General features: G+C 50.0%; 1 protein-coding gene across 2 annotated transcripts in view; it reads right to left on the reverse strand.

The window, feature by feature from the left end:
* Positions 1–2,697: 2,697 nt before the first annotated feature.
* OVOL2 (ovo like zinc finger 2) overlaps positions 2,698–25,741 on the reverse strand; it is a 28,340-nt gene continuing 5,296 nt past the window's right edge. For both annotated transcript variants that reach the window (XM_067707314.1, XM_067707313.1), the window contains 2 exons: positions 17,316–17,508; positions 2,698–3,373 (listed from right to left, as the gene is read on the reverse strand). In XM_067707314.1, the coding sequence (XP_067563415.1) occupies positions 3,060–3,373; positions 17,316–17,430 (429 nt within the window). In that variant the 5' untranslated portion in view covers positions 17,431–17,508 and the 3' untranslated portion in view covers positions 2,698–3,059. The remainder of the gene's footprint in view (positions 3,374–17,315; positions 17,509–25,741) is intronic.

Raw genomic sequence — 25,741 nt, forward strand, 5'->3', positions numbered from 1 at the left:
CCACAACTACTGAAGCCCGCATGCCTAGAGCCTGTGCTCCCCAACAAGAGAAGCCACCGCCATGAGAAGCCCGTGCACCGCAACAAAGAGTAGCCCCCGCTCACCGCAACTAGAGAGAGCCCGCGTGCAGCAACGAAGACCCAAAGCAGCCAAAAATAAATAAATAAATACATTTATTAAAAAAAAAAAAAGACGTCCCAGTCCCTGAGTGATTGTATGGAGGAGAACCACCTGCCAACCCAGAGCCGCTAGGTGAGGAAGAAACACCCGTCTCGCTCCTTTAAGCCATACCACATGCTGGGAATCTTTGTTCCAGCAGCTGTGCCTTGTCTTAGCTGGTACACCTACCCAACCTCCATTTCCTCCCTGGGTACTGCACCCTGCTTTCTGCCAGGGAAGCACTTTCCCACCCCTCCCAAGCCAGAGGTGTAGCCAGCCTGCTCTCTCCAGCCCTGCTTCGGAGGAGGCAGGAGCCCACGGCTCAGGCCTGGGCCAGCAGAGCACAGTGATTGGCTAGGGTTGGAGGGGAGAGGTGATGACAAGAGACAGACGGGGCCAGTCAGACACAGGAAGCATCAGCCCAGGATCTTTGGCTAAAAGATAAACCCCCCTTCTGCTGGGCTGCTGCACAGATGTCCAGAGCAGTGGATGGACATCCAGCCCCCACTTGAATCTGCCTGAGAAAGAAGCCACCTGGAGGAAAACTGGATAAAAGACAGAAAGATAAAGGATATGATTTAAGCACCTAGATCCAGCCACCCCTGAAGCTGGAAAAACCCTAGACATTACAACTAATACATTCTTTTCTTCTGTTAAAGTCATTTTAAACCGAGTTTCTGTCATGTGCCACCAGAAGAGTTCTGTTTAATAAAAATCTGACCCTAAAGAGAACACCACGTCAGCTAGTTCACAATTCCCTGCGCAAAACCGGCCACAGGCCAGCTGGCCCAGCCAGTCATTGAGATATTCCTTTACAGGAATGCCAGGTAACTGAGGAAGGCAAATCAGCCACCTTCTAGCCCCTCTCCCCTGTAACAACTGCTGAGACACAACCCAGTTTGCCCACTGGACCAGGGCTGAGCCCTCAGCACTGGCTGTGTCCCTTGAGGCTGCACTGGGCAACCACCACACCCCACATGCCACTGTGGGTCCCAAGGGCAACCCTGCCACCGCTGATGCTCGAACGTGGCCATTTAGGCCATGTGGCACTGCAGCCTCGGCCCAAACACCCAGACCTTCAGATGCAGCAGAGCAGGACCCATGGTGGCCCCTCAGGCTGGCCCGCAGCACTGAGTCTTACCTTCAGAGAAGCCGGGGGGTGACGATCCCCCAAAGCCTGCCCTAGTCTCACGTTTGCCTCTTGTGTAGCCAACGTTGGACCTGAGGCCTTGTCTTTCCTTTTTGAAGGGAGGGTGGGGAGAGGGAGGGAAAAAGGAGTTCTGACCAGATTTAGGGGCCCAGGACCCTTCCTCCAGCGGCCAGCCCGGCCGATGGCCTCTGTGGTTGCCTCCCCTGCCCCCCACCACCTGGCACAGGGATGCTGACCCCCCCAGGAGTGCTCTAGAGGACGTCATGCAGCGAGGGGTGCCTGGTTCAGTGCCCGGTGCATCGTAGGTGCTCGGAAAGAGGGTTTATTTCCTCCCTCTCTCCCTTCCTTCCTTCCGAAAGAAAAGTGCTGACTCACCAAAGAAACGTTGAGTTATACGGGATGTACCATTTAAACTGCCCGGATCCTGACATGAGGCCCTGCCCACAGTGGTGGCAGGGGAGGGGGCAGGGGGGAGAAGTAGGGAGAGAAGGTGGGAGGGAAGGGGGTAGGGAAGGAGAGGAGCAAGGGAGGATAACGAATGGGAGGGAGGAAATAAGAAAGAAAATGGCCTCACCATCCAAACGTTCCCAAAGAAAGACTTCCTTGACTTTCAGAGTGGAAATGAGCCTGCGCGCTCCGCCCCGGCAGCGCCCAGGCACAGCTGATCCGCACCTCCTATAAGTCAATCCCTCCCGGCCACAGGGGCTCCTGAGAGTTCTAGGTCCTTTCTCCAGCCCCTGCAGGCAAAGAAGGACCCTGGAGACCACCTCACACACTCACCCCCCCCACCACCATCAGCTTTATTGTTAACCTCCCACGTGAGGAGGTGCAGGTGGCCAAAGGTCACCTCGCGCAGCAGTCACATGCCCGGAAGGAGATGCTGACGCCGCCATCACCTCCCCCCCACCCCGCCCCCTGCAGGGGCACTGAGGGCCCCCAGGGTCTCCTCATGCTCCAGCCTCGGCCCCGCGATGTCCACGATGTCCCTGGTGCTGGACTCACGGAGGGGGGATGGCCTTCAGCCAGCAGGCCCGGTCCTGGAGGCCAGAGCATCTCTGCAGCAACACCCTGGCCCAAAGAACATCTGTGAGCCACCTGCCAAGCTGAGCCCAGCACCTCTGCCTGGCAGCCACGTGTGGGGCTGTCTTGTCACCAGCTGTCTACCTTTACCCAACGCTCACGATGCCCTTCTTCAAACCCACCCACTAGTACAAAACAAATAACCGGAAGTCGAAGGTCCCACGATATGCCCTGGACAGGGAGCTACAGGTCAACGCTCTCCTGTTTCATTCTGATCAGGAAAATGTCACCAGGACGTTTCCTTTATTAAAATAATTCCTGCTAACTCTTTCAGAATAATAGGATTCATTTTCCCTGCTGGAGGAGCATTTCAAGTGGAAGTACTTTTATTTCAAGGCACCATATCAATCTCTCCAAGGGGTGTCTCTTAAGAACACCCCTGCCTCCATGTGTGAAAATCCTAAAAAAAAAAAAAAAAACCCAAACCCCAGACGGTGATCATAGCCATCCAGAAGCTTTCATTCATGTGACAGTGTTCCTGAGGATACGGGTTACGGGGGCCTGAAGCCACTGTTACCACTGACAGCCTTGGAACGGAGCCCCCCATCGAGGCTCCCAGAGGACAGAGAGATGGATGGAACACTTGGACTTAGAAAGAGCCCGTGGGTCAGGGGGCCCTCAAGACCGGGAATCTGTGGACACGTGGCAGCGTTGGCATCCACGCCCTCTCCTACTTCTCCTCCTCCTCGCTCAGGTTGGCATTGCCCTGGAGCGTGGATGTCAGCTTGTTTTGCAAGAGGGCTGCCAGTTTCTTGGATGTCTTTTTGAGGAATGCGCTGCCCGGGTGGGCACTATTCACATGCAGGTACAGGTCCTCCTGGGTGGGGCCCGTGTAGCCACAGTCTTCACAGACATACAGCTTGTCCCGGCGCTGCTTGTAGGCATACTGCTGCTGCACCCCGTGGATCTTCTTCAGGTGGGATTCCAAGGAGCAACGCTGGGTGAAGGCTTTGTGGCAGACGTCACATTTGTAGGGGCGAATGCCTGCAGGGTGAGGGGCAGACACAGCACCGGTCGGTCACAGCCCAGCCAGAGCCTCCCACTATGAAGCCATTAAAAGTCATCCTGCACCACCCAACGGCAAAAAACCAACAACACAATTCGAAAACGGGCAGAGGAACCGAACAGGCATTTTTCCAAAGACGTACAAAGGGCCGACAGACACATGAGATGTTCACTATCACCAATCATCAGAAAAATGCAAATCACAACCACATAGAGAGGAGAGATCACCTCACACCTGTCAGAATGGCCATTATTAAATAGACAAAAGGTAACAAATGCTGGTGAGGGTGTGGAGAAAAGGGGACCCTTGTGCACTGTTGGTGGGAATGTAAATTGGTGCAGCCACTGTGGCAAACAGTATGGAGGTTCCTCGAAAACTTAAAGACAGACCTTTCTATATGATCGAGCAATCCCACTGTGAGTACTTATCCAAAGGAAATAAAAACAGGATCTCAGAGAGATATCTCCACAGCCATGTCCACTGTAGCACTATTCACAATAGCCAGGACATGGAAACAACTTAAGTGTCCACCAATAAATGAATGGATAAAAGAGGTGTGGTGTATATCTACAATGGATTATTATCCAGCCAGGAGAAAGAGGAAATCCTACCATTTGCAACAACATGGATGGACCTTGAGGACATTATGTTCCGTGAGATAAGCCAGACAGAGAAAGACGAATAGTGCGTGGTGTCACTTAGATACAGAAAAGTCAAACTCTCAGAAACAATAGAAAAATCGTTGCCAGGGGCTGAGGGAAAAAAAAAAATCATCATGACCAAGGATGAGAAACATGAGGAAAATGATTAAGGCAGGAGACAAAACTGTCCACAGAGCAAACATAATAAAAAAGGATGCACACAGCAAAACACCACCACTTGCCTGCCTTAATGTCTGGGTTTCAAAGTGGGCAGAGTAAACCTTGTTTTCATTTTAGTTTGGGTTTCACTGGAAAAGGAGTTATTTGGGAGGTTGCCCTCAGGAGCGGTGACCCCATGAAAAGTGGGAGGTGACTCCCCACCTGCAGGGGAGGGAAGATGATGATGACAAGGGGGAGAGGGGTCATCCAGCCAGTCACCACTGTGGGCAACCAGAGTCCACATGGCCAGACGAGGTGCGGGACAGAGCAGAACACACACCTCAGAGTTACCCTGGCCCTCGGGAGCTGGAGTCTTTGTTCGCCTGCTCCAGTAGCACCGCGGAGAGCACCCTGGGTGGGACAGGTTCTCTCTCCCCAGCATGTACAGCCTGCCTTGGGGTAGAGTGGCCTCCAGCAAGGACATCCTCAGGCTGGGCTGCAGGTGTGGGCAGCCACGACATGGACGGGTGTGCCCAGAAATGGCAGGGGTCACAGGACACTGATGGCGTCGGCTACAGTTAGGAAACCATTTCCAACCTAGACCTCCTGCTGGCTTTAAAAGTGAGCTACTATGAGTGGAGCCTGCCTTCCAGATGGAGGCCACAGGTACCATATGAGCAGGGAGCTCAGCCAATCAAACCACAGTCATGCCCATGCCCACCGTGGGCACCCGACAGGGTGAGATGGGAACTTAGGTAAGGAGACCTCAGTAGGTGTATCTCAGGCTCTAAAGTCGGGGGGGATTCAAGGAAGCATATAGTGACCCATGAGCACGGAAGCCCAGAGAGGGTGAATGCTGTGCTCGGGGTCTGTGGAACAGAGTGGGCTGCCAGCTCTCAGAGCATCTCAGAGCCCAGAGGCCAGGAGGACCACTGCCCGCAGTAATCCCCAAAGCTTTAGGCTCAAAATTTAAGAGTATGTGAAAACATCAATCAAGATAAATATTTTCAAAATTAAAATACATACAAAAAAATCCATGATGAACAAGTTATCAAAAATTTAAGTAAGGACAGGATCCACCAGGGCTGCATGGAGTCATGTTGGAGCTTGAGGCGAAAGGGAAAATGTGCATCCCCATGTAGACGTTTGTATTTGTTTTTTTAATGGTTAATTTTTTTTCCCCAAGAATGTTCGAGTTGCTGAAAGAATAGTGAAAAATTGAAAAACAGGTGTATTAAAATTCACATTCTAAAATGCTTAAATAGTTTATTTATGCAATAATGGGTTTTATCATGATTTTACTATCCTGGCTTTAACGGAAGCAAGCTATTATCAAAAGATATTTTCAAAATCTACTTTTCTCGCTTAACAATATTCCTGGTGCACCGCAACACACTGACCAGAATGGCCATCATTTAAAAGTCTACAAACAATAAATGCCAGAAAGGGTGTGGAGAAAACGGAACCTCCTGCACTGTTGGTGGGAATGTAAGTTGGTGCAGCCACTGTGGAGAACAGTATGGAGGTTCCTCAGGAAACGAAAAATAGAATTACCCAGCAATCCCACTCTTGGGCATACATCCAGACAAAACTATAATTTAAAAAGATACATGTACCCCTATGTTCATAGTAGAATTATTCACAATAGCCAAGACATGGAAGCAGCCTAAATGTCCATCAACAGATGAATGGGTAAAGAAGATGTGGTACATATATACAATGGGATATCACGCAGGCATAAAAAAGAATGAAATGATGCCATTTGCAGCAACATGGATGGACCTAGAGATTATCATACGAAGTGAAGCAAGCCAGACAGAGAAAGACAAATACCATATGATATCACTTATATGTGGAATCTAAAATATGACACAAATGAACCTATCCATGAAACAGAAACAGAATCACAGACATAGAGAACAGACTAGTGGTTGCCAAGGGGGAGGGGCTTGGGGGAGGGATGGAGTGGGAGGTTGGGGTCAGCAGATGTAAGCTATTATATATAAGATGGGTAAAAAACAAGGTCCTACTGTATAGCACAGAGAACTATATTCAATACCCTATGATAAACCATAATGGAAAAGAATATTAAAAAAAAGAATGTATATATATATATATATATATATATATATATATATATATATATAAAACTGAATCACTTTGCTGTACAACAGAAATTAACACAACATTGTAAATCAACTATACTTCAAGAAATAAATAAACATTCCTGGAGATTTTCCCATATTGGTGCTTACAGCTTGGTCTCATTCCTTTTTAAGAGCACCGTGGTGTTTTGTTGTACAGCTGCACCCAAATCCCATCTTTTAAAAACTGTAGAGACTGAGGAAGCCCTGCTCCAGCCCACACCCTCCCATCACATGATGCTGCCTTGTACAACCTGGTACTATGGTGTAGTCCACCTCACATCACATCACCTAGGAGCTCGTTGGAAGTGCAGAGCCTCGGGCCCCACTCCAGACGTCCTGATCCAAGCGAAAGCAGTGTTTCTCAAATGTGAGCCCGAAACAGAACCACCTAGAGGGCTTGTCAAAACACAGATTCCGGGCCCCCCTGCTGGTGGATCTGGTTCTGGGGTGGGGATGAGAATCTGCATTTCTCACAGGTTCCCAGGTGCTGCTGAGGCTGCTTATGCTGGAGTTACAGGTCTGAAGCAACGCGTGGTGAAGCCTTAGGACGGCACTTGGGGTGTCTGAGGCAGCCGGCTCCCCCAAGTCCTCTCTTCAAAGTTAAATGTCCCCAGTTCCTCACTGGTGGCGCGTGGTGGGGGGCCGGGAGAGCTATGTCTGTTCATGAAGTTTTTTAAGTACACAGATGACAAAGGAAGTCAAAATGGAAAAAAATACTCCCCCCACCCTCGTTCAACCACCTGAAAAAATCGAGTCGCTTCCACTTTTCTTCCTGTCCACATCCAGAAGCTCCCATCCTTTCCTCTAACGTTCATGTGAAAAGAATTGTGTTAGCTCAATGCCGTGGTGGGGTGTTCCTCCAGCCCACCCACACAGAAAGCAGGCCTGTATTATATTCCACATGTTTCAGAAAAACTGCTAAAAGAAACTCCTTTATAATCCTCAGCACTTGGCACATAATAGGTGCTCAGTAAATCATTTTTATTTTTTATTTTATTATTTTGTTTTTGCCCGCACCACGTGGCTCGTGGGATCTTAGTTCTCTGACCAGGGATCGAACCTGGGCGCTCGGCAGTGGAAGCGTGGAGCCTTAACCACTGGACCAGCAGAGAATTCCTAATAGGTGCTCAGGAAATAATTTTTGAACGAATGAATGAATGAATCCTACTGGCCCAGGTAAAAGAGAGGTCACATCTTGGGGCTAGTTTTCTACAAACGCAGGGGCCGTGAGGCCTCTCCAAAGGAATACACCACGTAGGTTGCATGTCTGGGCCACAAGGGGCTTTGTGTTAACCAGGCCTCTGCGCCCACGTGGCAGCTGGTTCCCACCACCTCTGGCTGATCAAGCAGCAACCTGACTTCAGACCCAAAGCTCATCAACACAGAAATTCACCCAGAGGCCAGCTGCTCCTTTCAAGGGTGACTGGAAACAGCCCTCGACTATTTTAAAACATCCAAACTCAACCGGTGGGGAAACCAGCACACTGACACCAGGCTTTAACCTGGATTCTGGAAGTGGACGCTTCCAATCCTACTCCTGGGGGTCCCCACTCCCAACGGTGACCTGAGAAGGTGATGCGGACGGGGCTGCATGGCTTTGCCTGAGCCCTGCCCCTTGCCGAGGGCATCGGGCCAGGGCCAAGTCCACTCGCACGGTCACGTCTCCTTCCTCTCTTCATTCCCAGCTCAGCCGAATCCTACGGGCACAGCACCCAGCAGAGCCTGGATAGCCAGGGCTAGAGGATTTCAAAGCCCTGCGCCGTGCAGATGACGGCTAGGATGAGGATGACTGCGGGGGGTGGAGCGGGGTAGACAGGAGGTCCCCACACCTCTAGTTATGGCAGTTAATTCTGACTTTTGCAAACCTACCCTCCCCACCCCGCTCTGCAAACACCACATTCATCCCTCGCTCACTGGTGCAGGCAGACATGGTCACCCAGCAGCTGCCTCTTGGTGACTCTTTCTGGGCTGGGGAACAAGTCCCTCCCTCCTGGAGTCCTCCTCTCCCCCAAACTCGGGGGCCAGGGAGGAGCCCCAGATGAGGGGGACAGATACCAAGGCCTCCCTGACATTGGGCCTCACCTGTCCTGGACGTGGGCGCTCTCGAGCAAAGGCCAATCTTGTCCGAGCCTGGAGTGGGATCCCGGAACCATCCCCGCACCAGGCATCATTAACCTACTGACACCTACACAGTAACAGAGTCCAAGGCCACTGGAAACCCAGGCACCACCCATCAGCCACGCATTAACTGAGTCCACACCTCAGTTTCATCACCTGTAAAATGGGGATAATAATTGATACCCCTTGTAAGGCTGCTCTGAGGATTAACCAAGATCTCACAAGCAAAGGATGCAGCACACACTGAATATTCAACGGGATGCAGCTTCAACAGCTTACAGTCCAGGTCAACAGGATGCAAACACGCTCTATTCAGAAGCTGGCTGGCTGGTGGGTATGTGAATATCTAGTATCTGTCTTTAAACTGTATCTATATGTACACCTTTTTGTTCATTATCTATTTTACAATAAAAAAGGATAATTTTTTCCTATAATAAATCATAATGGAAAAGAGTATGGAAAAGAATATATATACACATATGTATAACTGAATCACTTTGCTGTACGCCAGAAACTAACACAACACTGTAAATCAACTATCCTTCAATTTAAAAAAATAATTTTTTTAAAGGCTAATTTTTTTAAATGTCGTTCCTAGGCAGCTGGTGGAGAGAGGAGGGGACAGACGTCCTTCCCCGTCCACCCTCCAGACTACTGTGCTGCGGGTCTGTATCACCTCGAGCAGAAAATACTGTGTGTTGGGTTATCACAAAGGGTCTCTTCTTTTCAGATGTTCTATTCCTACTACCAAATCAAGCTTCATGTCACTCATCCCCAAAGAAAAGTCTTTGTCGCTGGCGCTCTCTGCTTGCTGTAGCTACGTCTCCTTTACTGGACTTTATCCAAACATGGACTTCAGCAAGGAGCTCTCTGCAGGCCTCCTTGTGGGACTGGGCATTTAGGACAAACTCTTCGGGAGGCAATGTGACCACCCCACAAACATCATAATGGGTCTGCCCTTTGGCCCACTTCAGGGAAATTATCTACAGAAGACTCACACAAGTAGGCAAAGGATTTACAAGAATATCTGTGGTAGTCCTGTCTAAAATTAAAAGAGAGAGACAGAGAAAGAGAGGAAGGAAGGAAGGAAGGGAGGGAGGGAAGGAGGGAAGGAGGAAAGAAAAAACCGACCCTGAGAATGTAAATAAGTGTCATCATTTGGGACAAGAGAAAAAAATGACAGCGCCTCCACATTTGAAATTACGTCATAATCTCATATTAAGAAACGCTCTGACAACTATTCAAAAGAGTGATGTATGTCTACCTCTGCAGATGGGAAACAATCTCCAGGATAGATAGTGCACGAAAAAAGCAATGTGTGTTAAAAACTTCTGGGGAAAAAAAAATTAAGTGGTGGCTTGCTTTCAGGAGTGGAACTAGGGCTTGGCGTGGAGAGGAGGCTTCTTTTTTTCTTTCTTTCATTCTTCCCTTTCAATATTATTTTTTGTAGCTAAAAAGTCAGTCAAAATAAAAGAGGGGAGAGTTTGGTGAGTGAAGGAGGCCACCCTACAAGGCAGCATTCAGCTCCCTCGGGGTGGAGGTAACTCTATTCTTTACTCCCACCCGCCCCGCTCCAAACTTCTCCCAGCCTGCATTTTTCCCAGTCCAATCAACCCTTCCCCGTAGGCTCCAAACAGACACCATTGTTTCCTCTTCTTCAATCAAGATGGGATTTGTTTGCCTTCTCCTCCTTCTCAATGTGGCCCAGATGGAAGATAAGGCCTGAGATAAGGCCCCACCAAGGGGGGCAGGGCAGACCCTGCGCTCCGGCCAGAGCCCCCTCCCCACTGCCCGGACCTCAGATCTGAATTCCTCAGCCTCCCTCCGTGGAACTCAGTAGGAATGGCAGGCGCACCTCGAACCAACTCCTTTACTCTAGTCAGGGTCGTAAAGTTATCACCAACCCGAGTTATGCCCCCCTGGAGCCCTCACAAACTGAGCGGGGGACCCCGCACATGTGTTTGCCCTTTTCGACTGGTTACAGCAGCGCAGGTTTTCTCCTCTGTAGTCTGTATACTGACTGAAGTCTTTTACAAAGTAAGTAGTCACTTTACATACGAGAAAAATAAAATGCATTCAATGCAAGCTGTACTTGTCTGATGAGCCTGGCACACCTGGTCACGGTGGCGAACAACGCCCAGACCACAACTGACACCTCAGTAAACATTCACCACGCCCCCAGGCGCCACTGGCACCGGGGTCCCTGGGCAGCGAGGGGGGAGACGCTCAGTGCTCAGTTTGGCACCTGCTGGTTGTTGGAATCTAAATGACAGATTTCCCCCACCCACACCCTGCCCCCAGCAAACTCTCTCCTTCCCTGGATGGCCAGCTGGCTCAACCTAAAACACGTGAACAAATCCAGAAGAATATTCTGTAAAACCAGGCCCCTGACGTTTTTCACGGGCTATGAACTGAATACACAATCCTGTCTTGAAAGCTCATCCCTCCCACCCGCCGTCTCTACTTTGTCCTGAGGTGGGTCAACAGCCGTAATTTCACACGTTGGCCTCAGTGACCCTGTCAACTCCACTTAAATAGAGCAATTCCCTCTATTATGCGTGCAGTGGACCCTCTTGGTCCCCCATCAGGACCCCCTTTTCTGGGCCAGTACTTCACTCCCCAGCTGTCACCTATGTTGGCAGCTGACAGTTCCTGGATGTCCCCTTCTCCAAGGAACGGGCACTGGGCAAGTGACCTGCCCACCCAGGGGAAAGGCAGCCTCTGACTCACATGGGCACAGAAATGTCCCCCACTTGCCTGGGGACAGGACAGGCCTGTAGCGCCAGTCACACCCCAGGGCCCTGGTGGGATCAAGCTGGGGCCACATCCCTGCTACCCTGTCCTGCTCTCCCCTCCCTCACAGGTTTCTCCCAAGAGCTCTCCCTCAATAAATCGGTTTATAAGAATCGCCATCTCAGAATCTGCTTCTAGGGAACCCAACCTAAGTCAATTTGGATTGAAAAGAGCCACTCGTTTGCAGACGTATTTTCACAAAATGTTAACCGAGTTTCTTCTGTTCCAGTTTCTCTCTTCCAATCTGGACTCAGATGTCATTTGCTGCTCCCCCTCCCCCATCACACACACACACACACACACACACACACACACACACACACACACACACACCTCTGATCTACTCTTTCCTTGGTGAAGTCATATCCAGAAAAGAAGTCTTAATCTTTTCTTTCATCTGCTTGGATATTAAGGTAAGACATTTCCAGGCTCCGGTTTCCCTGGACCTTTTCCAAGAAGTTTCCTCGTGTTCTGAGTCTTAGAGGCCCCGCTCTCTCAGGAGGAGACGTGGGGGAGGGGATTAATCCCGATCCCCGGTCCCACCGTCTTTGCCCACCTCATCAACACTGTGGCTGCAGTTCTCAAAAGAAGGGTCCTGGGATCCCAGGTAAGTCTTCAAATTAGTCATGGTCTGGCCCAACCGGACTGGGAGCAACCATAACCTTCACTCGTCTGCCTACTGTAGTTGTGAGAACACTGTCCACATCTTTGCTTCTGGTCCAAACACAACATTTACTTGTAATTGTCAAGAGCCAAAATCCAACATTCACGTCTCCATCAAAGGCAAAACCGAATTCCCAGAATTCTGGTGAGACCTTTTGGAGCCAGTGAGGTGGTACACATGAACTACAGAAAGGTCTGAGGAGCCCAGATTTTTGCTCTTTTTACTGATTATCCCTTTTGCACAGAGCTCAGAGCTTGCAGGGCAGGCCTCTGGCGCCAGGAGGCCAGGCCTGTCCCTCCAGCCCCCGCAGAGGGGCATCCCCAGAGCTGGGACCCCTTTATTCCGTTTGCCACCAGCCAGTTTGTCAGCAATGTTTTGACTCCTCTTCCTGGTCATTATTACCTGGAGGCACATCTCCATCAGAAAATAAACCAGGGAATTCGTCCCACCCTCCCCTTCCTCCCATGTCCACATCTCCGTTCTCTACATCTGCATCTCTATTCCTGCCCTGCAAATAGGTTCATCTGTACCATTTTTCCAGATTCCACATATCTGCATTAATATACATATTTGTTTCTCTTTCCGGCTCACTTCACTCTGTATGACAGACTCTAGGCCCATCCACATCTCTACAGTTGGGAGATTATAATTGACTTATATACACTACCAACGTGTAGAATAGATAGCCAGTGGGAACCTGCTATAAAGCACAGAGAGCTCAGCTCGGTGTTCTGTGACGACCTAGATGGGTGGGATGGGGGGTGGTGGGAGGGAGGTCCAAGAGGGAGAGGATATAGGTATACATAGAGCTGATTCACCTCATTGTACAGCAGAAACTAACACAACATTGTAAAGCAATTATACTCCAAAAAAACCAAACCAAAACAAAAAAGAAACAGAGAATTCCCTGACTGTCCAATTGTTAGGGCTCCGCGCTTCCACTGCAGGGGGCACGGGTTCGATCCTTGGTCGGGGAACTAAGATCCCATGTGCCTGGAGGCACGGCCAATTAAATAAATAAAATGAACCAGAGGGAAAATAGGTTCAAGACATTTCCATAATGCTATTTGTTGGTCACTTTAAGAGTCAAAATTATAATAAAAAATTTTTTAAATCATTAACTGTAGATTCAATGACCTTAGAGCTATCCAACAGAGATTAAAATGCAAGCCATTTTGTAATTTTAAAATGTCCAGTAGCCTCATTAAAATAAGTAGAAACAGGTGAAATTATTTTAAGGATACCTTTTGTTTAACCCAATATATTCAAAATATTACCACTTCAACATGAAATCAACATTAAAAATTGATATACATTACGTTCTTATTTTGCATTAAGCCTTTGCAATCTAGTGTCTGTTTTACACGTAACCACACATCTCAATCGGACCAGCCACCTTCCGCGGACCCAGAGCTCCCCGTGCGCAGAGAGGCTGCAGGGTTCCAGTCCTAAATGCCTCCTGAGTGCCAGCCTCGCCCCTCGTGGGATAAAGTACATGACGTCCTTTGGGGAAGCATCAGGTGGAAGGCGCTTTCATTCAGCAACCCGGTGATTTTCAGCCCCTCCTTTAGGAGTCACTAGAAGTCTCATCTTTGAGGAGTAGGAGATGAAGGAGCCCAGGGCCCTGGGGGTGGGGGTGGGGGTGGGGCGGGGTGCAGGCCACCCCCTTTCTGCCCACTCGGTGGCCAGAGGACATGCTGGCACCACTGAACACATGCTCAGACGCCTCAGCAACCCACTGTAAAGCCCAGGCTGGAGGGTGCGGTTTGTGCCCGGCCCGAGTTCCTCTCTATCTCGCCTCTTGCAGAGCAAGCTGGCTTCTAGAAACTGAACCGGGGCGGCTGATAAGGCCCAGCCTCGGGAAGGACGCTGAGTGAGCACAGTACTGAGGGGCGGAGACAGAGAAGGGGCCTGTGGAAAGCGGGGGACCTGGACTCAGGAAGACCAGCCGTCCCCAGCTCCTCACCTGTGAACTGCGGGTAACAAGGGCTCGGGGCTCCTCGGGGCTGTTGGACACAACAGGATAAAGCTGAGGGCCTGGCCTGCAGAAGAGCCACCATTCTGAGCTCGCTACCACCTGAGGAAGCTGTGCAAGCCTCCACAGGCTCTCCCGCCTCTGCCAACGCCCCCCCGTGCCCCCCGGCCGCTAAGCCTCGTTCTCCCTGGCAGACACTGCTCCCGCCCCCCCCCCACCGAACCCCTCAGCCTCCCACCAGGCCGGCTCGGACAGTCCCAGGAGGCCAGTGGCTTCCTGCCGCTCCTGCCCGATGATGCTCCCCGGAAACGTGAGGTCTGCAAGGGGCTTCGGGGAGGAAGTGCCTAGGAGCAGAGGGTCCCAGGATGGACCCCCAAACAAGGAAGGATGGGAGTTGATGGATAAATACCCCACTTCCTGCCCCTGGAGCAATTCTGGGGTGCATTGTGTGCATTCAGAGGACCCCCAGGGGGCTTGAGCCCCAGTTGCTCCCAGTGGTAACCCACTCAGTAAGTAACTAGCTCTCACTGAGTCTCCTTCCCTCTGTCTCCTCTCCTCATCCCCTCACTGTGCCCCCGGGACCATCTCCCAAATAAACGGCTTCACCCAAATCCTCGTGTCAGGGTCTGTTTCTGGGGGAACCCAAACTAAGACATTCCCCATCTGCAATGCCCCTCCCTCCCCGTCCAACTGTGAAAATCCTGCTCACTCTTCAAGGCTCAGCCAAAAGGACACCTCCTCTGAGAAGCCTCCCTGGTGCCCCTGCCAGCAACAATGCACCTTCCGGGCCTCCCCACCAGCATTCGCCACTTTTTCTTCTGTCTGGCACACCTGCTGGTTTCCTTGGGTCACAGTCAGGGGTTTGGGTTCTTTCTCCCTATGTTGGCTGAGCTCTCCACAAGCACAGAGGTGAGTCTTCGAGCCTGCCACCCCGCAGGGCCCCAGGAAAATTCTGCCAACTATTTCAACATTTACCACCACTAATAGCTCATAATTACTAAGTGCTTACAATTTGTGAAGCACTTTATATGCCATTATTGCCCTGAAACCTCGCAGCCATCACTTAGGTGATAGGTAATAAATCCATGCCCATTTTAGAGATGGACATACTAAGGCAAAAAGATAAGTAATTTCCACAAGGTTGCAGAATCAGCTAGCTCAGATCCAGAGTGCTTAACCACTGTGTGACCAACTCAGTGCAAACTCTTACAAACTCTTCCCTGAGAGCAGTCAGTCCCTAATATTTCTACTAATGGAGAATTAACTCAGTCACAGATGAGGCAGCTCCATGTTTACTCCAACTGAAGGTACCAACAGCCCACAATGCTCCCCAAGCCCCCTTCACTCTGTGGGGGCGTGACCACAGAGCCCACCAGGTGAGGAGTTGCAGAAGAAATAGGCCATGCCCTCAAGGACACCCTCAGATAGAGAGGAAAAGCTGAGAAACTCTCCAGGACAACCAACGACAAATGACGGCATGAGTGGTCCCCAATTTCCTCCAGCTCCTTGGGTCAGTTGCCTATAAGCCCAGCTTTGCAGTCACGTAATGGGTCCATTGATAACCAGGGGTCCCCCCGTCACCCACAGGACCCCCACCCTTCACAGGACCCTCTACTACCCACAGGACCCTCCACCACCTACAGGACCCTTCACCCTCTATAGGACCCTCCCTAATCACACAGGACCATCAATCTCCCTAAGCATTCTCCCTGCCCCAACCCAGGTGTCAGCCTGGCCACACAGAAGTCAAACTTTTACTGAAGTCAGGCTACTGGTGCCTCTTGGAGGGAAGGTGACAGTGACCAGAGGGGGCAGGAGGGAGGGGGCAGTGTCTTATGGGGGCTGGAAATACTCCAGCCAGTTATATGCTTGTGTTCGCTTTGTAAAAAGTCCTGCATTCTCAAACTATGCACTTATGGTTTGTGTGCTTTGCTGGATGTATGTTACATTTAAATGAAAATTTCACTTTAGAAAAGTTTTTTTTAAAGGAAAAAGAAAAACCTTTTAGTAGGCCAGCCCACTCTGTAGGGTGGAGGACACCCTTCTGAGGCCAGGGAGGAAGCTCATGGCCAGTACTCTAAGAACAAAAAAGTGTGATAAGGGCTTAAAGGAAATCTGAATACAGAGGATCTGAGAAGGGCCCTGTGTGGCGGCTGGGGACCTGAGAGGCCCCCTGGGAGAGAGGAGTGGTCATTTTCCCACCCCACCCCCAAAATGCTGAGGGAAACCCTAAACCCTGAAAGAGCTTGATGGGATCAGCGGGACTATAATTAGTAAATTCTATGAGGTTGTAGGGAGAGTACGTGGCACCAGGGCAAGACTGAATGGTTAGGATGGGATGGATTTAGATGAGATGAAATGGGTGGGATGAAAAGATGAAAAAAAAAAAAGAAAGAAAAGAAAAGATGGAGTGGGATGGGGTGGGAGGGGCTGGGACAGGATGGGGATTTGAAGATGGGACCCAGACTGTGAGGGGCTTGACATGGAGCCCATCAAGATGGGGAGTTTGGATTCTGTCCTGCCCAGAGCTGGAGAAGGTTTTTTTGTTTTGTTTTGTTTTGTTTTTGCGGTATGCGGGCCTCTCACTGTTGTGGCCTCTCCCGTTGCGGGAACGCGCAGGCTCAGCGGCCATGGCTCACGGGCCCAGCCGCTCCGTGGCATGTGGGATCTTCCCGGACTGGGGCACGAACCTATGTCCCCTGCATCTGCAGGCAGACTCTTAACCACTGCGCCACCAGGGAAGCCCTGGAGAAGGTTTTTTTAGCAAGGAGATGGCATCTTCGAATTCTCCTCCAGGGATCGCTCTGGCACAGGTGTGGCCCTCAAGGAGCAGCCTGGAGGCCAGGTGTTTCCTAGACAAAACTACCGAGGCTACGAACAGCCAGAGGGGGCGGGAGGGCGGCCAACCGGCACCCCAGGGCTGTCTGTGGAAGGGAGCTGGTGAGGACCCAGACCCGCGCTGAGTAAAGCTCAGGGTGGGGGTGACACTTGCCCACCCGCCCCCACAGGAGGCTCGGGCAGCGCTAAGTCAGCTGCGTGTTCTCTTTCTGAGCTCTCAGGAGGAAGCCACGTGATGCTATTTTGAGACAGACTCACTTCCCGAGAAAGGAGCACAAAATACCAGCAGAGGGACCAGGGGGACCACATTCCATCCCTCAGCCCGGCCCGAGGGCTGCACCGAGTGGGCATCACAGCTCCCAGGACACTTCCGGCCAGTGATGCGCCGCCCATCTCACCGAGGCGAGAACAGGCTGAGAGCGGCGCGCGGGCCCCAGGGGACACCAATGGCAGGTGGCAGAGCCGGGCGGCCCACCCCAAACACCCCGCCCCACGATTCTTCCGGAAACATAACTCTGCCCCAGGCTCCCGACTGGGTTCCTTGCGGGGAAAGTCCAGGGGCTCTTGGCCGCGTCCCTCCCTCACCTGTGTGCGTGCGCACGTGCCTCTTGAGGTCGAAGGTGTCGTTGAAGCCCTTGCCGCAGAAACTGCACAGGTGCCTCTTCACCTGGCTGTGGCACTTGAGGTGCCGGTTGAGCATGCGCTGCAGGCGAAAGGCCTTGCCGCACAGGTCGCAGGTGTGAATCGCCGCGTCGCCGCCGCAGGTGCCTGTGGTGAACTGGGACAGAGAGAGGGGTGAAGACCCGTGTGGGGCGGCCCGCCCACCGCCTGGTGCGTCTGGGCTGGACCTGACTCGGGCTCCTGCACCCCCCCCACACACCCATGCTCCCCTTGGTCCTCGGGACAGACCTCTGATTACCAGCTGGGCGCCCCGCCCCCAGCTACGCGCCTACGTTTCCCAGCCTCACAGCAAGTCCTGCGGGCGGGACCACCTGGCTGGTGAGATACACTCTCTAAGGGGAAGGATGGTGCCCTCTCCCCTGATTTACTCCTTCCTGCTCGGGAGAGCAACAGCCACCTCGGACCCAAGGCGGAAGCCAGTGCTGAGGATGGAAGAGCAGAAAGGAAAGAGGAGTCTAGGTCTGATAACATCACAGAGCCCGCAAAGACAGCCACAGTCAATTCCTTCCTCCCGGCCAGCATCCACCAAGAGACTGTCTCCTCTCCCCCTGGATCTGGGCAGGGCCTGTGTCAGTTCCAGATCTTAAGAAACAGTGCAGCTTTTCTGCATCCTCCCTCTTGGAAGCCAGCAGCCATGAGGAAGCCTGAGCCCACCATACTGTGGGGAAGCCCAAGCAGCCATGCAGAGGAGCAATGAGGTGCCAGGTATGAATAATGACTCACTGGACCTTCCAGCCCAGCCAGGGCTGCCACCAGCTGAGTGAACAAACCCGGCCCAGAGGAAAACTGCCTAGCCCAGCCGTGCCCCAGTTCCTGACCCAGAATCATGAACAAATAAGACGGTCATCTTGGGAAGTGACTTGGTCAGGATCCCACAGTTTTGTTATCAGAAAAACTATAACCAAATCCCAGGTTCTGGACTGCCTGGTTCATTCTCTCAACCGTGTTTGCTGCCTCAAAGGAAGAAAACAGAATCTCTAACTGTGTGAAGAAAAACACGAGATCTGATACATTCATTAAAGGTTTCCTAGTTATCAGATCCTTTAGAAGATGGATCCAACCGTTCTGCCAAAATTCTATTCATAAAAGGACCTAAAAAACTTAATTTTCAGACAAACATTATTAGCGAGAAGAGCTGGTCTTTTCCTGGCTTAACACCTTCCTTGTCTCAAACACCCTCCTTTCATCCACTGGGGTACTGCCTCCTGCCAAGCCTCAGCTCACCTGTTCCCTCCACGATGAGCTTCTACAGCCACTGCAGCCCCTGCCCAAACTGGTCTGCGTACCCCTAAGACCAGTGCCTCTCAAACCTCAGTGCACACACGAATCCTCTGGGGGTCTTGTTAAAATGCAGGTTCTCTCTTGCACTGTTGGTGGGAATGTAAATTGATACAACCACTATGGAGAAAAGTATGGAGGTTCCTTAAAAATAGAACTACCATACCACCCAGCAATACCACTACTGGGCATATATACCCAGAGAAAACCATAATTCAAAAAGACACATGCACCCCAATGTTCATTGCAGCACTGTTTACAATAGCCAGGTCATGGAAGCAACCTAAATGCCCGTCGACAGACGAATGGATAAAGAAGATGTGGTACATATATACAATGGAATATTACTCAGCCATAAAAAGGAAAGAAATTGGGTCATTTGTAGAGACGTGGATGGATCTAGAGACTGTCATACAGAGTGAAGTCAGTCAGAAAGAGAAAAACAAATATCATATATTAACGCATATATGTGGAACCTAGAAAAATGGTACAGATGAACCGGTTTGCAAGGCAGAAATAGAGACACAGATGTAGAGAACAAACGTATGGACACCAAGGGGGGAAAGCGGTGGGGGTGGTGGTGTGATGAATTGGGCGATGGGGATTGACATGTATACACTGATGTGTATAAAATGGATGACTAATAAGGACCTGCTGTATAAAAATAAATAAAATAAAATTCAAAAATAAATAAAATTTTTTTTAAAAAGTGCAGATTCTGATTCAGGAGGTCTTGTGGAGTCTGGATGCTGCATTGCTAGACAGCTCCCAGGAGATGCCACCGTGCAGTCCATGGACCACACCTGAGATGTGAGGGGCTGGCCCTCACAGGGTTCAGGACTTTATTCCAACTCATTCCAGAGGCTTCCATCAGGCACGAACGTTTCCTCAACTAAACGCCTTGCGGAAGCCAGCAAGCATTCGCGCAGGCTCCTGCCCACCCCCCACCCATGCCCCAAGCGCACATGAGGGCCCTGCACAGTCAGAAAGTGTTGGTGGGCAATGGCTCACAGGCGGCAGGAGGTGAAGACCCCAGCACAGGGCTTTCCAGTCAGCCCCCTCCACCAGTTCATTCTCACTGCTCCACCTTAGTCTCGGCCGACACTGACGTGTGCCTGATCCGAGACGGGGCCTGTGCTCAGAGCACCAGGATGGCTTGTCCCCAGGAAGCTGCCAGTCTAGTCGGAGAGCAGACCGGGCAACAGGCCACTGCCATCTGGGAAGCCCCAGCTGCAAGGGGTGGCTGGGAGGGGAGCCTAGCCCAGACAGTGGGCGCACGGGAAAGTGTACCCAGAGAGGTGAACACCTCAGCCAGGCCACGATGAAGAAGATGGGGGAAGGGCAAGGAATATCCCAGAGAGGGCGCTGGGAAAAGGGGGACTGTGTGTAGTCCAGCCTGGCCAGCCTGAGCCCTGGAGAGTAGCTGACGCACAGAGCTGAGGGAGGAGAGAAGGGCAGGGCCCCCAACGACTGTCAAAGGGCGGGGGGAGGGTGGGCACATTGGAAGATACAGGAGGACAACCGCAGGGCTTGAGTCTGATGACCCTCCTGCCTCATACCCCACCTCTGCCCCCCAAAGGGGTGGGGCCTGGCAGGGCCTGAGGGAGACCCAGCTGTGCCCAAGGCTCTCCTATCACAGGACAGGTCATGGTCTCCTGCAAATCCACAGTCCCCATTCTAGTCACCGCCTCCCTTGAAGGGATGTGAAGAGACTAAATATGGCCCAGGTCTTGGCAAACAAAATGCCGTGAGCTTCTGAAGGCCAAGTCTACACAGGATAAAGGTCATTTGAGAGGTAGTGCGGCTAATGAAATAGGACAGAGGCACATGAACCTGGTAATTCTGATGAAAAACGTGAAGAAAGCTAGAACTGTCTTCTGAAAGTCCTGCACCATGTGCCCGAGGACTCGCCACCTATGGTTCCAACCTGAACCCTTGTTTACTTTAATCCTTTTGGTAAACTCCTATTTTTAAAATGCTCAGCATGTAACATGAATACCTCCTATTACAGTCCAGGATGGAAATCTCAAATCACTGGCATTATTTGGTTTGAAAAGAATAAAAATTTTGAGGGCAGAGGGGATGGAGATCAGTGACCATTTAAGGGAGTTCAGGGTCAGTGGATCATCTGACTGAGAAAGATACGGAAAGCTTTTTAACACAGGGGAGAAAGAGGGAATGAGGCGAGGGGACTGGAGAGGGAGGGCACCCCATTCTCTGGGGAACTTCCCTCTGGTTTCCTCAGAGCAAAAATGAAAGATCTCCAATTGCCTCAGCAAACGCAGTGTTGCCATTTCTCCACTTTTCACAACATGGAAAACTGAGTCAACACAAAATGCTCATGTAGAGAATTGCCATAAGGTGCACCCTCCAGCCCATGAAGGGTTGTTCGCCAACTATAAATGTATTTCTGAGCAATCCAGACTCCAGACGTTTATGAATTATATCCAGAACGTCTGAAGAGGGCCTTTTCAAAAGAAGATGGAGGGTTAATTCAACAGCAAAAAGATCATGGCTGACGAAGCCAGCTTCTGCCAGACTTGTTCACTTTTCAGAGGAAGGAAAACTTCCTTTGTTAGAAAGGTGAGAGTCCTTATTATTCAGTCATAAAAAAGAATGAAATCATGCCATTTGCAGCAACATGGATGGACTCAGAAATGATCATACTAACTGAAGTAAGTCAGACAGGGAAAGACAAATACTATATATCACTTATATGTGGAATCTAAAAAATAATACAAATGAACTTATTTACAAAACAGAAACAGACTCAAAGACAAAGAGAACAAACATGGCTACCAAAGGGGAAAGAATAGGGGGAGGGATAAATTAGGAGTATGGGATTAACAGATACCACTATATATAAAATAAACAACAAAGATTTACTGTATAGCACAGGGAATTATATTCAATATCTTGTAGTAACCTATAATGGAAAAGAATCTGAAATATATATACACACATATACATATATGTATACAGACATATGTATAACTGAATCACTCTGCTGTACACCTGAAGCTAACACAATATTGTAAATCAACTACACATCAATTTTTTTTTTAAAAAAGGAGACATTCCTCAGAAAAATATTTGGAGGATAAATTCCTAAACATGAAATTTATCCACAGAGTGTACTTCACATGTGCCTTGAAATTTGGTCTGTGATAGCAAAAAGCTGGAAACTACCTATATGCCCATCAATAGGGACTTGTTAAAAAAAAGATGGTATAACCATATAATAAAGTAGCTAGAAAAGGACAAGAGTACCAACTGCCAGTCACATGAGTGAGCCCTCCTGGATGTTCAAGCCCCCAGGAGACTCCAACCCCACTGTCATCTGACTGCATCCACAAGAGAAACCCCAGGCAAGACCCACCCAGCTGAGCCCAGCCAATCCGCAGAACCAGAAGACGTCGTAATAAAGTGTTATAAGCTGCTAAATTTGGGGTTGTTTGTGAAGCAGCAACAGAACACTGGAACGGTGAGAGATGTATCACATTCTCTCTAGAACACCAGAGCTGCCACACTTCTGCGTGTTCTCTCCCAGGATGGGCAGCATGATACAGAAGACACCCCTGATTCCTGAAATGATGCCCCATGTGCCGGAGGACCGGCAATCTCTCCTCGGGTCACCTGTCTGCTCACTGGGCCATCTTTATTATGCTTACACAGGCTTACACCTACCATTCTACTTCCTAGAAGTCCAAAATAGGGTTAACCAACTACCTTGTTACTCTACTCTGCAAGGCGTAGACCAAAACTAGTTACATCTTTGTCACCTGGTCACAAAATGAGTGGGGTGGAGAGACAAGAAATGCTGAGGATCAAATAAAAACCTAGACCTGGATGGCTGTGTGATGTCATTTAATATCCCTGGGCCATACTTTCCCACATGTAAAAATAATAAAATGGGACTAGATGAGCTCTTTTCCTAAGTTCAAATCCTGCTCTACCACCTACAGTCTGGGAAGTAGGCAAGTTACTCAACCTCTCTAAGCCGTAATTTCATCACCCATAAAATGTGGACAATAATGATACTTGCCTCTTGAGACTGTTAAGGAATTAAATAAGAAAAGCTACTTTAAAAAGACTGGTGCTAGGGACTTCCCTGGCAGTCCAGTGGTTAGGACTCCACGCTGCCACTGCAGGGGGCATGGGTCCGATCCCTGGTCAGGGAACTAAGATTCTTGCAAACCGTGAGGTACAGCCAAAAAAGAAAAAACAAAAAGACTGGTTGCTGCAGTAAATGCTAACTCTTAGAGTTCGACAAGCTCCAGAGTCCTGTGATCCTAAATAAAAGGTAATTGGTGAAAACCCATTGTTTCTCCATTTGTCTTTTGAGTTTTTCTCCCACTGATGGAAGAAAAAGGGAACCAACCTTCAGTGTGAGTCACTAGCCCCTAGTCTTTCATCTGCGACTCTGAAATCCAAATAGCTCTGAAAACCAACATTCGCTCCTATCTCCCTTGGCAACAAAAGTGGAAGCTACCCATTTGGTGTCAATATTCGTGTTTTGATATGGAAAGTATTAATGTGTTCAATTACAGTATACCGCTCCAGACACTGTTATACTCAGAAAAAGCTCAATAGTCTCATCCTTAATCCAAAATTAACTCTCCAAAAGGCTTATTACTGAAGTGAGGAAGCTACCACGAGGATGGGAGGTGACATCAGTCTGGAGATTAATTAACTAACTGGAGATTAATTCAGGGCAAGAAAGATGAAGAGAGATAGCAGTTCCCCAACCCTGAAGCTTGGCGCTTTCTTATTTGCTGTCCTGTTTTCTGCAGGATCTCGGCTTTCATTTTAAAAAATACACAAAGTTCCCCTCTAGTTCTTCTAAAAACAGGCCTGTGCAGCAGAAACAAACCCATCATTGTATCAGAGCTGCTGAAGACTTCAGGAGCATCTAGGGAGGTAGGGACCTGGGCTGGCCCTCTGACCAACTTCAAAAGCTGGCTAAGGTCACTTACCTGTCAACTTCTAAAGGAAAAAAAGAAAAAAAATCCTTTATTTTCTGTGGATGCTTCCACCAGACAAGTTCCTTAAATTAATGGTCCTATTTCCTGTGGGAGGCTACCGTGAGTGCAGGCTACCTTCCGGTGGCCGCGCAGACGAGATTTCCAGTGACACATGTGCTTATGCCTGAGCGCTCAAAACATGCTAAGCATATTTCCCCAGCTCCTTTAGGATAAAAATTCCCCTCCTGCTCCTATGTACTACTTCCTTAAGCTTCACAACTCCACTACATGGCAGAATGCAGAACCTTCCCAAATGCAGAGATGCTGACGGGAACGTATCCTAATCATCCAGAAGAAACAGATTCAAATACCTGAAACCCGCCTGTGGCCACAGGGCTTGTAGGTGCCCACACCGAGATTCTGATGGGACTTGTTGTCTGCAAAACGTGTGCCTGCACTTCCCCGGGACAGGCCCATGGGTCTGGGCATGACGTGTGGGAGAGGCAGGGATGAGCCCTGTGGTTTTGTCTCATGTCACGGTGAGAAACTGCTTCAGTTCCTTCACGTCAGGCTGTCAGTGCTAATGGCTAAGGCGTCAAAGGTGGCTTCCACGATGCAGTACAACAACGCTAAAGAATAAGGAGCCTTGGGTTGGGCTTTGCCACTAGTACCTGTGACGAACTCAACAAAACCTCTCTGGCTTTACCTTTCTCCCCACAAAAATAAGGAGATTGGACCACATAAGGGTCCCTGAAGTAGATCCTGTGGGTGGACACGCTCAACCTCTATTCCTGCTCCTCTGGTGGGCCTTCCTGTACAGCAGAGGCTACAAAAGCTAGACACTACATTTCCCAGAATCCCTGGCATCTGTGGTCTTTAGATGTGACTGGGGTACCACCAGTTACATGCACCAGCAGGAGATTTGACTTCGGGCCTGAGTTAATTGAGCCGAGGCAGGTATGTGGCAATTGTTTCACACCCTGCATTAGCAGAAGCATCGTGATGCACGACAGCAGCCAAAGAGGCCGCGGCTGCAGTTCCCTAGGTAGCCCAGTTCTGTAGTGTGGCTCTGGGGGTCACTCCTGGGAGCTCAGCCTGGTCTCTCTTTAGCCCATTTAGTACCCCATAATTAACCACTGTCTGCTTAAGTGAGCTACAGTGGATTCTGTTTCTGCAACAAATCCATTCAGACCCTTCCAACCACAAAAACCGACTTACCTATATTCCACTTAAAAGCTGGCTGCAGTTAACACTTGCATTGTTCTCCTATTCCTTTTTCCCCCTTTAAATTAATTTAAGCTTTTTCAAGCATCCATTCCAAGCTTTTTTCCCTTTTGTCTTGCTTCCTATTTCCCCCCAGATGCTACTGACTCCTTCCCTGCCTGTATTCCTCTTCTATGTTGACTTATGTCCTCCTATGAGTCAGGCATTACTGCACCGGGTGCTGAAAATACAAGCTCAGCAGGAATGCTCCCTGCCTTTGGTGGGTCTAGAGTCAAGAAGAAAAGTCTGGTCAGCCAAGGAGATGGTCAGTGAGTTACAAGACTGGTGGGGGGAATTGGGACATCCAGTTCTGTCTTGGGAGACTGAAGTCAACAGGCAGGGAATTAGGGATGGGGCTTATGTTACCTTCCAAATATCAAATGGGTGGGTTTTTTAAAAATACTTAAATCCAGCCAATCCAGTTGGTAAATCCCTTGTCCCTGCTGTAGGCAACAAAGTATTGGACATTAACAAAACTTGCTATGAGTCACTGTCGGCTACCTCCCCACTGGGCAGTTTACACACACACGAAATTGCTCAGCGTGTTGCCTCCATTGTCTCATGTAATCTGCCCAATGCTTTGGAGAGGCCGATTCGCTTATCTCTATTTTGCAGATCAGAGAACTGAGGCTCAGAACAGATAATGTATCCCCAACCACAGCTGGTGAGATGGACCCAAATGAGGTTTTCCTTCTCAAAAACCTTCCAGAGCCCCTCCTCTGCCCCCACGGGAGCACCCACACTTCTCGGCTTGGCCCCATGACCATCACAGCCTGTCCTGGCTACATGTCCAGTTCCTCACCTTGACTCTCCCTGACCCCAGGC

This window comes from Pseudorca crassidens, chromosome 15 (genome assembly GCF_039906515.1).
Source record: "Pseudorca crassidens isolate mPseCra1 chromosome 15, mPseCra1.hap1, whole genome shotgun sequence".
Lineage (NCBI taxonomy): Eukaryota > Metazoa > Chordata > Mammalia > Artiodactyla > Delphinidae > Pseudorca > Pseudorca crassidens.